At 37.6% G+C, this 15,015-nt stretch overlaps 1 protein-coding gene across 7 annotated transcripts in view; it reads right to left on the bottom strand.

Annotated features, from left to right (window-relative positions):
- The window catches only part of LOC118276815 (protein enabled), an 84,438-nt gene that overhangs the window by 22,067 nt on the left and 47,356 nt on the right, over positions 1–15,015 (bottom strand). For 5 of the 7 annotated variants that reach the window (XM_050699733.1, XM_050699728.1, XM_050699732.1 and 2 more), the window contains exon 2: positions 6,068–6,655. The exons of 1 other annotated variant lie outside the window; for it this stretch is intronic. In XM_050699733.1, coding sequence (XP_050555690.1) covers positions 6,068–6,606 — 539 coding nt within the window. In that variant the 5' untranslated portion in view covers positions 6,607–6,655. Of the gene's footprint in view, positions 1–6,067; positions 7,330–15,015 lie in introns of those variants that run through there. One more of the 7 variants, XM_050699731.1, reaches the window with a different exon arrangement.

Here is a 15,015-nt window from a genome sequence, read left to right as displayed (position 1 = left end):
GGGGGTTCCTGTATTACTTCTTTGAACGGGGGTTCTTGTACTTAAAAAATAAACTCAATTATCCTACTATTGTAAACAAAGGCCTTAAAAAAGAACAAACACCAGACCACCTCCATTAAGAAGCAAACATTTATGAATGATGTTCTATCAATCATTGAAATTCGCACCTGATACCTTTGAATACACATCATTAAACCCCGGGAGAGTTACCACAAACACGTGGTTATGATCAGCCGGTACAGCGGTGCAGCTCATCAATTATTCATGACTGACTCCCGACGGTAACCGGAGCATAATCCCTGGTGCTAATCCATGTCATATTTGCGTGTAAAATCCTGTGTTAACACTTTCGCGTTTGCTTATTTCTGTGATACTTCGTATTAGAGTACGTTATTTTAAGATGCTTTCAATGATGAGTCTTAAAAAAAGAAAAAGCATTGCGACTTTGGAACAGTCATCGCGAAAGACGAATGGATGGGATGGAATGAATTGTATTATTCAATCTCACAAACTTTATCTTTATCTTTTGGCGTCTTCTACTCGTACTGGATAAGCTTTGGGCTATAAAGCCTGTCTCGGGAAGAAGAAGAACAAGAAGAATCTCAAGGTTCAACAAGTGTGTGTGTCCACAACGCTGACATGAACTTTGGAGTTTATACCAAATGGCAAACACCGCCGTACTCACAGTCATTTAATGGTTACTTACTTAAACCCGTTCTTAGCGATTGTTTTCGAAACAAAATCGTTACTAAGGAATGGTTTAAGTAATTATTAAATGTCTGTGTGGCACTGAGCTGTTAACTCTTCAATATATCTAACGAAAAGTATATGAAAAAGCCTCTCACAAAACAGCTTCTATAACTGCCATTTACTGGAGTATCTAGTAGTTTAAAACGAATGATAAACGACCTGCATCGGGTTATAAACACTACCACGTGGAGACTCATGCTCCAGGGATTTATTGGCGCTGTGCCAATGTTGACATGCAACGTAGTAAGCTGTTACGCTTAGCCAATGAAACCGATAGTATTGTTTTCTCTGGCAGTGACATGGCTCATCCATGAGGTGTTGTGGTAGAATTGAAGTCAAGTGTGAGGTTATGTGCATGGTCAGGACAGAAGGTCTATATTTTTATAATAACTATCGTGAGACATACTAAATTTAGACTGAACGACGTCGCCGCGTCTGCGCACGCTGCTCATGATGAAGAGTTAAGCTTTTCTCCATTAATATACGCGAGTAAACCTTGATTTTTAGTTAATTTAGAAGGTCTATAGTCTAGTACTGCTTTGGACGATGACATAGGATTTAAGGATAAAAATGAATTCGTCTTTTTTTTTAGAAGGAGTAGAGTGTGACGAGGAACACATTATTCACTGCATAATTTATGAATCCGAATGTTATAAGTTATGCAATTAAATTTAAAACAATATTATTTACGTTATACTTTACCCACGCAAACGATACAACACGATTGTTCTCACTTGTGTTACAGAAATGCTTTAAATACATTAAGTCACCTCAATGGCAGTTTTTTAAGACCAGTGTAGTAAGCAAGACTGCATTGACTAATAACGCACTTACAAAAACATTTAAAGTCCATACTTAAATTAAAACCTGAATACAGCCTACAAAAGCGCTTAAATCAACAACAGCGACATCTGATTAATTTTGTAACAACTACCTGGAATACTGCCATTCCCTATCATACGATTCAGCGCCTCTTTCCTTTACTGGGAACCTAGATAGGGGGTGGGGGATGCAACACTACCGCTACCGTGCAACCCTAGGCAGTTTGCAGTTCATAAATCAAAGTACAGGTGGCGTTGATGTCGAAAATCGGCTCGCTATATAGGAAGATTTATATGAGTGTTTATGGGGTGTGCTGTGGTAAGGGAAGGGGGTGAGTGGAACGTAGTTCTTTTGTTTATGTGTGGTTTATTAAATGATGAATGGTATACGATAGTTTTTGTACGGGAAAATAGAAGCGATACTGTTAGAATAAGATTTAGTTTGGCAAAAGAGTTTTTGGTCAGTAATATAGGTCACTTATATCATAAAAATATCGTTGACCACCATAACACAAAGCATACCGTTGTCGCCACTCATAAACAAAGGTATTGAAATAAACTTCGTAATAACATAAATGGTTGAAATATCTTAAATTTTGTTAAACGGTACAGAACGCATAGCATACCTACTACTTTATTCTTACCTTAAAAATTGACGCATAAAACAGCGATAAGACACAATTCGCATAGCGCTCATGCATAACCTATCGTTTAATACTATAAACGTAACGTAAGACGCTCTCCAGTTAGACGCAATGACGATGAACGCAAGTTGAGTGTAGTTGAGGATGAAGCTCAGTAATGGCAAAGCCTATGGTCCTTAGTAGCACAATTTGGCTGATGACTATGATGACTGTTTTTAAGGGGGTGAAACATCCAATGACTTATACCGCCTTGGGCGAGGCGAGAGAGAGTTTTAGACTCTTACTGACTAAAAACCACCCCGTTCCTACTCCTGTTTTTCGAGCCGGAGCCCCGGTAAACCTGCTAGGTAGTCCGCAGCTCCGGATTACTATGATGATGACATAAAAAAATAATAGATACCACCCCGACCCCACAGTCAAACCATTACAACTGGTTTTGTGAGGCTTAGTTTATAAGATTCCTTCCTGCGTGGAAATTGAATAAAATAATACTGATGTCCCATTACATTTAGATGATGTCCCATTACATTTAGATTAAACTTGTTCAACAGGCCTCTGCGAGTTGGCTTCGGCCCCTCGTACGCCTTCCAAAGGTCCGGGACCATGTGGTCCCGTGATATGTAAAGAACATACATAATAATAGACACCTAGCCCTCAAATATCAAGGAAAACAACACAAATAAAGACGTCTGCATGCCTCCACGCTCTCCTGAATGCCTTTTTTCACGATTTCCTCGTAATATCCTTGTGCGAATCGTGTTTTAAACGTTTGCATCCTCATTACGGAGGATCTTGCATAACGTCGATGGAAAACGTTATTTCCGAAATACACTGTAACTGCTTGTAACAGTTGCATCATTGTAGGACACCGATTTGTTAAGATTTTTTGTTGATTGTCAAGATCAAGTGTCTTGAAAGACTGTCACGGAGTGTTGAAGATGTTTAGCAACCCTACTTCTAGTAGCAGAAGTATGATAACATGGTTGTACTATAAATGTCAATTTCACCTCTTTTCCAAAACCATTTTGTCAAATACTAAACACGATTACAAACTCAAGCACCAGTATCGAAAAATCCCAATAATACTTCCAACCCTGTGGTTTGACTGGTAGGACAAAATCTGTACTTGTCCCCAACAGTTAGAATAACAACCATTCACCAAACAGAAAAAGAAACCTACAATACAGATGATAGTGATAAAAATATAACTTTCATCATTAACGAATTAGCGTCAAACAAATCATCATCGTCTATCATTGTGAGAGAGGAGGTCAAGCGTGTTCCCCTCCATTAAGATCAGCAACCTACACGTAACGCTCAGAATAGATGGCTAATGATGCCATATTTTATACAATGAACTTGTAATTTGGTTAATTTTGACATGCTCTTTCATAGATGAGAGAGGCTATAAGTTATTGCCAAACTTGAACCAGTTGTTTTTTTGTAATGGGTGAAAATCGTCTAATGACTTCTCCCGCCTTGGGCGAGGCGAAATGGAGTGTCAGACTCTTACTGACTAAACACCACCCCGTTCCTACTCCTGCTTTTCGAACCGCAGCCCCGGTAACCCGCTAGGCAGTCCGCAGCTAACCTTGAACCAGTTAAGCAGACGTTTGACTTTTACTAAGTCTCAGAGGACAAAATAAATGACATAATTTTACATTTATGAATAAATAAACAATCATGTAAATCGTGTAGTTTAACAACTCTCGACTTTTCTTCTCAACTCTAAATGCATTCTGTAACACCTTACTAATTAGGATATGAGTCACATGTGCAGGGGCAAGTTTATTACTACACTGAGAATTTTGCAACAAGAACAAGTTCGAAAATCTTTTACTTAGCTCGAGACAGTCACTCAACTAACTGCCAATCGAAACTAATATTTAGGGCACACAGACTTAACATACGAAACAGCTGTATCTACATCTTCAAAAACTTCTTGATCAAAAAAGACACCACAAAAATCCCCCTCCAATTCAAAACAATAGCCATTGTACTAGATACAGAAGTAGCCCTTGTGATGAAACCTGTTTCAGTCCCACGTGTCTCCGCCATTGACCTTAAAGGTAGCACCTGCCTTCCCACGGAAGTTGAAGGTCAGATAGGGGGGCTGATTGGCGAGGAAATACCAAGAGGAGACGTCATACTAGTGAGAACTGGCGCAGTTTTCAAAATTGACGAGAAATGGTGGGTGATTCACAGAAATATCGACGTAAAAGATGATGATTCAAGATTTGTTTAAAGAAAGTATAGATTTGGAAGAAAAATAAAAGTTCCTTTTGATATTAGAATGCAAAGAAATGAAGGAAGATGTTCCGTTATGGTTATAAACTTTTTACCCAAAGGGTTAACGACACCTACATTACGCAAGCAAGCAAAAACATTACCAAAGAACTTGGTAGATACTCATAAACAAAACAATTGAACTATAAAAACAAACTAATTAGCCTAAAAATCTGCGGACCATAAAGGCAAAGACAACACCGTAAAATGTAAATAACTAAGGTCGTTTACCTTGACGGTAGAAAAAAAAAGAACAGTTGTAAGAACAAAAAAATACCAAAAGGGATCAAAAACTACTATAAAAGAGACCTTTGATGATTGAAAAAGAATAGAAAACAATAGGTAGTACAATTTAAAATTCTATTTAGCTGTACACATCATGAAGAAATCGGACGCATTTGTCGAATATTAAAAAGTGAAGTGAAAGTAACTGTGAATGCACATTTAAAACCATATTATATGGGTCATAAGATCCATAATACAAACGAGCTAAATGGTGAATGTTACAATTTGAAATGTTTAATGGATGCACTTAAAGAGAGCCTATAATTTGAGCGCAGATCTGGGAGATTAGTATTAATGACTTTTGGCTTCGGAATGATACCAGCTAAACAAAAGAATACACTTTTAAATGCAAACCAATTTGGTAGTAAAGGTAAGATAATTGAAGTAACTATTGATCTAGATACATAATAATGTTCTTTTACTGCCGATCTCAATCCAAAATCTTTAGTTTAAGATCGATTTTTGACATAAGTTCTATAGAGTTTCTGTCAAAAATGAAGATCGATTCATAGATTTTGAAGATGGGTTATTGAAATTGACAGTTAATGAATTGAATCAACACCACACAGGTTCTTAAGTCGTGATCTCTAGTAGTATGCCTACTGATACCACAATAAACAAAAAGCTAGAAGACATTAACTTAACATAACAACTTAACTTCTCAAACTGTTTAAAAAACTATTCAAATCCATCATTGCGTTAACCAGAAAATGTCAAATCTATCTCTACTACCTACATCTAATCTATTTCTAAAATTTATCTAACGAGAGCGTGAAATCTGTTATCAATATAAATCATCTTATCATGGTGTCAGTCAAATGGTATTACGTTTCAATGAGGTTGCGTGTGCGCATCGTATTCTGTTACATCAACGACAACGACGACGCCATTTGCAATCGACACTGTACTGTCTGCGCCCGCGACTATGACTTGTTATGACTAATTTGCGGGATATTCAATTACTTTTTGTTAATTAGAAGAATATATAAATTCAAATATTACTAGGGTTCGTATATGCGTGCCGTCAATATGTATAATTTAGAAGCAAACTGCGTAATAATTTATAATAAAATAATTTCAGTGTTTACAGCAAACTAATAAATTATATGAAAATCGGTCAATCGCAACGAATGCTAGACATACCTACCTTATAATTAAATTGTTATAACGCGCAAAAAACATCTACGTGATTGAAAACTGACATCGATACTTATAACAATACCAATCATATTTTTGATGGACGACAAAAAGTAATAAAAATAAATAGGTAACAATACTTACAAGGCCCAATATTCCTCCCAATTCTTCTCCTTCGTGGAACCGTATCCTCGTGGAAGAGTAGCAGTCTTCGATCTCCCATTTAAGGAGGCAAAGGATCCTCGCTTTTCCTGCAAGCTCATCACCGAATGCCGAGACACAGGCTCTGAACGAAACGACTGAAAGGAGACTTGGGATCCTTCATCAGACTTCAAACTGGTTTGAGAACCCTTAAACTTCCCATTGATCTGTGGTTGGGAATACTGTTCTTCAGATTCGTTTCCATTTCGATAATCCCCATAATTTCCATTCAAGGATCGACTTCCAGAGTCAGTTCTGGCTGGGGGAGGCCTTGGTGCTGGCTTCCGATAGTCGAACGAATCTGTTCTGTTGAAAGACGAGGTCCTCTTCACCATTTTTGGTGATTCTTGGATATTGACCAGGGATGGCATTTTAGCTTCTTTCTCCATGTCAATCTCGTGTTCTAGTTGTGTCTGGACGTGAGCCAGCATCTCCTCCAGATCTCCAAGATCTGGATCAATGTTCATCTTCATCCGCCGCATCTTGGAATGTTCGGGTTTCGTTTATCACAATCGATCACGGTCACTGTCACTGTTAAGAAACTTTGTTATTGATGGATTCTTTGTTCGTCACTTTAACATTCAAAGCTTAGTTTTACGATCACTTATAAACACATATTTTATCTTAGACACACAGTAAGAAATATCTGTAATCGCGTTAATACTACGTACGTACTACGAAATTCGAATTTCGAATTTACGAAAAATAACCGCCGTCTACGCAGACGTGCGCACGCGACTACGATCGGCGCGCGACTCGCGGCTGACACAGTTATCAAAGTGAGTGACACGCACACTGCACAGTGAACCTCATCCGTTATCTTCAACTGACATCCGATAGTGGGCAGATAAAGTAAACAGATAAACAATGCGATTCACAACCTTACAACATTGAAAATAAGAACTAAATAGAACTTAGTAATCAATAGAAGGGACATTGATCGATCAAATGTTTCCCTAGATCAAGTTTGCAGTTCTCTTAGACTTAAGTCCAACGGGATAAGGTTGAAAGTTAAATAGCATAGAAAGGGGATAATTATGTTAAGTTAGTGGGTTATTGTAAAACTAGTGCAGTGTAACTGGGTGGGAAAGTAGTAATTCAATACGTTTATGTCTGTATTCATTGAGTGCCTATGCACCGTGGGGGAATAAAAAAGTAAACGGGACCGCAGACACCTTTGCGGTGCGAGCACAGTTCCATAGCCTTTTATAGCTATTAGAACTGTAATTAGAGATAATTGTTATGGCTTTATACAACGCTAAATTATGACGACGAGGGGTTTCAAAAACCTTGCATTTTCCGAAGCCACCACAACCTCAAGAGCGAACAAGTCACTTGATCGCTTCACTGGTGTTGCATCAACATGCAACACCAGTAAAGGCACAGGTGCGTTACCGGCCTTTTAAAAAGGAGCTCTTTTCTTGAAGGTTTGAAGGTCGTATCGGTTCCGAAATACCGCCGACGACAGGTTATTTCAACCCCTGCCTTAATATATGTTTTAAGTACCTTATTATGCCATATATTATGTTTACATCGAACAGCAGCATACCTTACGTATGATGGTAAGTAAAGTGTAACACATTAGTTAAAGAACAATACCGTAATATGATGACATCATTTACACTGAGAAATTAGATACGGATCACACTTTGCTATTGTGCTATTATACATATTTGTCTTATTAGTTAATAAGTGTTATGTAAGACGCAGCGTCAGACTCCTTCCAACCTGGTAGACCGAGAAGAGAAGCAGGGGTAACTGGATACAGAATGAAACAAACCATTCTTCAGTAGCATGGAAAGTGATGGTAAAGATTTTGTCTAAAACTCTTTAGAAAATCCAGTAATCAAGATGTCTGTCTACTTTAGCGATCAGATCGGCGCTATATTAAACAAGGGTCAAATTAAAAGTACCTTTAACCAACGAACATGCATGAAAAGACTAATGACTGTTAATGAAGCGAAAGAGGTGTGTAAGAATCGTAGCAATTGGCGTTTCGTTTTCTGAGCCTGCCGCTATGGGAAACAGGCGTGAGGTTACGTATGTACGTAAAAGAAACCTTCTTTTCTCTTTGATAGCAACATTTTACAGTTTATGGAGACTTGTAGGCTATCTTTTACAGCTAGAACAACATGGAATACCGCCCACGTTACCCACGGGGAGGAAGTAAATGTACCTTTAGTGCCGCATTCAAATGTACGACAAATTGGTTGGACAAAGTTCATGGATTCTTCCCGACCACGTGGGTACGACTAGGCGTTTATTTGCGCCATTGCTTATTGCATAATATAAAAGGTTTTACTCCAAGAAAAGGTAAAAAGAAATAATGATTGACTGCACTGTTGGCTCGGTGCCTGGGCAACTGGCTGACGTGCAACGTGAAGCGAGTTTGAATCTCGTACGGACTACGGAGCAACTCTTTGTGTGATCAACAAATTGTTTCGGGTCTGGGTATCATGTGTATGTGAAATTGTATGTTTGTATATGCACCCACTGCACAGGAGAAACTCCTAATACGGGGCAACGTTTTGTTAGAAAAAAAAGAATGGATACAACTTTTAGCCGGTTATACATATAATCTTCTGAAAAATCATTGAGACTTATTATCACACACCAGCTACAATTCTAGGTTTTGTGCTAATATTACTAAGAATTTGCCTAAAATCCAACAGACTCGGAAATGAAGGAACTAAAGGTTTACTTCAGTTCGGCAGTCACGTTTATAGCCACTCAGCTAAAGATACAGCCAAAACTTTTACTTATACAATTACCTACTTACATGAAGAATCGAAGATATTACAAACCAATCGGAGATTACTTCAACTTTCTCCAGATTATTGAATGATTGAACTTCATCTTGCTTTTCCTTTCTCTTTTATTGCATTATGATTTGTTTTATTATTATTGCATAGTTATCAATGAGTCGTAGTGTGTGTTATACCTGTAATAGCTACACTATCGGTAGTTATGAACGAGTATTATTGACGCCCTTTCTCACACTAAAAGTCAATTGATCATCGCTTTCTTTAAGAGGATTAGCATATTCATGCTGTCTATTATAATAACGAGTGTCTGTGTATGGTGTATTAATCAATCTGCTAAGTGTGGAGATTATTGTAAAGTCATTGGCAGAGGTCTTGTGACTGATAGGATGATAATATTACAGTTCTTAATAGAGTAACATTGAATATTCTTATACTTAAACTAAATGAAAACTAAGGGTGCTTTTCCGCTAGAGATGTGCTATATAACTATACTACGAAGATGTAATAGCTAAGCTGTGAAACTATGTGACCGTTTCCATTGATACTAAGCTATGTAGCTGTGCGAGGAAGATGCGGAGTCCGAGTCCGAACTATCCCTTAGTAACGATTTTGTTCCGAAAACAATTGCTAAGGATTGGGTTAAGTTACCATTGACACCAAATGACTCTGAGCGTGGCAGTAAGATTAAAAAGTCGTAAAGTGCACGCAACACCTTACACTACCAACGACCTATTATCAAATCGTATACTGTTCCTAATTGGCAAAGATTTGTTGCGTTCGCACTCGAATCTTTTAACTAATTGTTCTTTATTAAGACGTTTCAATTGTGACGAGCGAGTGACGAGAGGATTGATATTAATTGTCGGGCAACTGGCCTGATTCTGATTGTAGAATGAAACGTGAAATAAATTATACAGCAACTGGTCTAGTTGCTGATCTTGTGTGATTTCATAATTTTCAATGAAACAATGTAACCAAGAATTGTATTGTGAATCTGATTGAAAAAGAGTAATCTATGGAGTTTCTTACTCGTTCTTCTCCATAGGAATCTACACTTTGGAACGAGCAAATAGCTTCATTAGAGGACTGACCGACAGACAGAAATTTTGTTTTTTTTCCCGGTTTATTTGAAATAAATAATTTTGACTTTGACTTTACTAATATCAAGGCTTGTATCTTAACTACGATTACGCTTACTGGTATCTGGAGTGATAGGATATTTTACGTAAGAGAATATGATGATGTAACCAAGAGTATGTTGTTGTAATAAACAATTATATGCCAGCTTCTAGATATTGGCTAAAGTCACCAAGAACCTATTGACAACTTCCTTATAAAAAGTACAATTAACAATTTGGAAATCAAATCACCGGATTCAAAGTAACAGCGGTAAGCCATTATTAATATGAAATACATGTTTTTTATTATTAACAATCACATAAATATCCTACTACGGAAGTGAATCATTCTGATACAGAAATACTCGACAACGTGCGACACGTCATTTCTTACAAGTTACGCCAATTTAATCTGTCCTATAAGGATATATATGGGTTTATTTCTAAGAATTATATGTTTATTGTTCCTTTTATATGCATTACTAGGTAATTCATTATTATTTTTTAGAGTTGGTCCTAAAATTGTGCCTTGAGGTAGCCCGAGTTTATCCTAATTTCGTGATAATTTTCACTGTTTCAGTATTAGTTCCTCTGTATATTATTTTAAATTGAGAGAAAAGCGGTTATGACCGCTCTCTTCTCTTCTCCCTTATTCCATTATCCGCTGTCAGATATCTCTAATAGTGGAGAATGAAAGAAGATAACTGAGTGGGCTTGAAGTGACTAGGTAGAAAGGGCACTTTGCTCTGCCTAAAATTTTGGTGAAAATTATAACAGACATGTTATGTGATATTATATCTACTTCAAAACCGGTAGATAATGATAAATATTTGAACAAAATACGTATCACCTGACCGGGTAACGACGGTCTAGTTTCTTTATCTTTGGTAAACAAACAATTAGTTTATCGGGCATATTTGTTTAGCCTCTAATTGCTTTCGACTACTTGTAATGCCTGACTATAACCTTAAAATGTTTATGTGATAATGTCTAGGTCATTACCCTGATTTATGGAAATTTTTGTGCTAAATATTTGTGTTGACTACCGTCAAGACTGCGGTTTCGTTCTCTCAATACTCGTACCCTTTCTGCGGAAGAGTTAATGGGTTACCGAGATTCGGGCTCGAAGCAGGAGTAGGAACAGGATGGTTTTAGTCAATAAAAGTCTGTCACTACCTCTCACCTCATCCAAATCGGGACAAGTAACAATGATTTTCTCCCACAAAAAAGTTATTAAGTTCTTCATTTTAAAATGATACTGGTTCCCGTAATAGTATGCTATGCTAACTGCGATGATGATGAGGATTAAAAATTTTAACTCTTTTATTGCAAACGAAGTGTCGATGTTATGTTATTGCAATATTTAAACACAGTAAGTTAAAACATATTGTTATCTGAACAGGGACATTACGGCCAATGACGGAAGTTTATGTGACCGAGTGAGATAAGCAGGGAACATAACCAAGAGATTACAATGTTTCTGTTTTTTTTTTTTTTTTATAAAGTAATTCAGACCTTGATCCTTAGAGGTTGAGGTCTATCTTTCAATAAAAGACGCGAAAAAGATTAATAATAAATTAAATCGGGTAACTGAACATTGGGATAACGTAGCTTTGATACAATGAAATCAAGTAAAGATTAAAGAAGGATTTTGGCGTGAATAACATCGAGTGTAGATTAAATATCAATGTAAAACGGGAATCCTTTACCGGAACTAACTGTTGACTCAATCAATGGTGATACACAAAATATAGGATTAGAAATGAATTACATTAAATTAATCGTCTCGATATTTTTCTAATTGCAGAAGTTTTTTAAGAGGGAAAATCATCCAATGACTTCTCCCGCCTTGGGCGAAGCGAGAGGAAGTGTCAGACTCTTACTGACTAAAAACCACCCCGTTCCTACTCCTGCTTTTCGAGCCGGAGCCCTGGTAAACCCGCTAGGTAGTCCGCAGCTCCGGATCTAATTGGAGAACCTAGCAATACATTTCTGTTGATGTCTCAACAAAACCTCCATACATAGAAGTACTCATATTTAATCCCAGCCACTTAATACCACTACAGCATCAAACAATCTTCTCACAATCCGATAACGTTTGCGAATTCTTGCAACGCGTGACGTCACGGAACTTGACGCCTGCCCATTGTCTTAGCGGCAAACAAGCCAAGTATTCAATTGTCATCCTTTATGGACACTTGCCAAACGAACTAACAACTACCTCTAGATAACCTCGATTCGAATGAGTGGGTTGAAAGTTTTTGAAACACTTCTATAGAAGCAATTAGCAAAATTTGGGCGAATGGTGATAGTAGACTACCATACTTTTGCCACCACTTCCTTTTCTCACTGTGGGTGTCGTTACAACCGATTAGGAACTGAGAGCCAAGAGAGATGGCACCCAAATCTGACACAACAATTTGTGAATCTCACACAGAGTTGTTCCGTGTAGGAATTGAAACAGCGACGTCGAGCCGCAGGAATCGAAAACAATCAATGCGCCAACCGTATTTTTTTTATTAATTTTACTTTTTGCAACTTTCTTGTACAGGGTAGGCTTAATGCCATATACATTCTTACTAGTCAACCGTCAAAATCAAAAGATTAGCTTACCAACTTACCAACACATTGCAAACGTATCTCAAAGAAAAAATACTAAGACAACAGATTAACACAGGAGTCAAAATCATCATTACACTCCGAGCCCACCTAATTACGCTCTTCATACTTCTGTGAGCCTAGTACATTCAAACTGTTTGAGCTCATTAGACACATCCTCACAACGGGAGCGCATGAATCGTGTGACTTAAGGAGCTCATTACACGACAACGTGCTCTAATTGCCGGTCAATAGAGGCTGGGATTGTCTGCTTCCTGCCTCGTAAACAGGCTATGAGCAGAATGTCAACAATTCGGCCATAGAATAAAAATCAGATTTTGTTTTTGTTTAAGAGTATTGTTAGGCTGTTCTGTTAATTGTCTGCGTATTTTTGTCTCGTTTGTGGAATGAAGGAATACATATTAATGTTCTTAGTCATTACACCACGGCACATAACCTAACCGTCTTAGCGTCCCGGAGCTGCGGATTGTGGAAAAGCAGGAGTAGGAACGGAGTGGCTTTTAGTCAGCAAGAGTCTGACACTCCCTCTCGCCTCGCCGAAAGCTGGAGAAAGCATTGAATGATTCCCTCCTTAAAAGCTACATCATTTTTTAAACAACCACCATTTTATATTAACGCTAATGACTCGCCGAAAGCGGGAGAAGGCATTGAATGTTTTTGCCCCTTTACAATAGTATACGCACGTCCGGTATATAATTGTGACGCTATTACAACCACATCGAGGTTTTATGTTTAAGATAAAAACTCATCAGCTTCCTGTTGTCGGCCAAGAGATGTAGCGTTCGTGGAGCAAGTTTTGATTGTAAAAGTTATTAGTAAAAGGAAGGTGACGAATAATGGGTAATTGTGAATGATAATTCCGATTAAGAAGTGTTTGATGGTATTTCAACTATTCTTATTAGGGCTATTGTTTGAATACCAATACAGGATAGTTAACATTCGTAGGTGTGAAACAATTACTTCTGGTCACACAAATATTTACGGTAGTCTTTATTATTTTGTTTTTTTGTTGTCGAAGTTGAATCTATGAACTCTTGCTTGCTATACAGTGTTTACAACTAGTCTGTCTTAACAAAACCAGATCAACAGCTTAAAACTTCAAAATAATTGCATAATCAATCTCACACGCAGAGAAATGGAGCATAGAAACGTCATTACGAGTCATTAGTTATTACACTAGAAGCCATAAACAATGATTAAATCATAATCGCTAATGAACAAGTGTTGTTTAGTGGAGCACGCGTAAGAAAGTAACGTTTAATGAGCTGAGACCACTTTCGATTATGAGATGTACAATAATTATTGGTCATTGTACCAGTGTATCGATAAGTGCATCGATAAGAAGTGATTGATGGTGAGCTATTCGATGCTGGAAAAAAATTAAGCAATGTGTTGCAAAAAAATTGTAGACTAGTAAGCTAATTGATACAATACAAATAACGGCACGCCTTTTATCCCCGAAGGGGTAGGCAGAGATGCACATTACATTATTTGTATTATAAGTCCTAGGTAATAGGGGGTAAGACTATTGCCATATACTGGGCACAATTCCAGACTCCGTGCTACTACTGAGAAGTTCGAAAAACCGAAAAAAGCCCTGCAATATTTTGTCCGACCCGGGAATCGAACCCGAGACGCCTTGTCCGGCAGTCGCATTTGCGACCACTCGAGGCAGTCTAGTTTGGGCAACAAGGCAGTCTGAGCTATTTGATCTGACAAATAATAAATAAATTATAAGTAACATATCCAACTTGAAAGGATTTGTCACAACTTCCATGCTTCGAAGGCAGGTCGTCAATCGTATATATGAATCAAATGCAAAACCAATTACTGTCGATAAAACTCAGACAGACGAAGTTAATTTTAACTTTAAAAAGCATAAAATGTCTCAATGTCTTATCATCGACAATAAAGAACCACTATTACTTACAAACGTAAACGAATCATCATTAACTGACGAAGATGCGAATGAATATCAAGAATATTGGACATCAATGTGACTCATCGGAGCAGATTGCGTTTCCCGAAAATTTTATGTCGTGAACAAAATCGAGGGCAGAATGACGAATGACATGGTGTTGATATTGCAGGAGGGGTTGTTACCACGTCATCTGTGTAAAAAGAAAAAGATGCTGATGTCTATAGGAATGGTTCCTGTGATTCAGACGAATTCAAGGACGCTTGTGTTTATGAGTAAAGGATTAAAGTCTAATGATCATAACTAGAGCAGATTTGGTATTAGAGGGAATGGAATAGATTGCAAGATTCTGAATATCAGTGATGGTAGCATAGCGTTTGAAATTTTTTGGGCATTGTTTTAAATCAGTTATCATTTAAGTGTCGTAATGTGCACCTTTGCCTACCCCTTCGGAGATAAATAAAAGGCGTG

This window comes from Spodoptera frugiperda, chromosome 17, assembly GCF_023101765.2.
Source record: "Spodoptera frugiperda isolate SF20-4 chromosome 17, AGI-APGP_CSIRO_Sfru_2.0, whole genome shotgun sequence".
Classification (NCBI taxonomy): domain Eukaryota; kingdom Metazoa; phylum Arthropoda; class Insecta; order Lepidoptera; family Noctuidae; genus Spodoptera; species Spodoptera frugiperda.
Note: the sequence above shows the minus strand (reverse complement) of the source record. Positions and strands in the feature narration are given on the sequence as shown.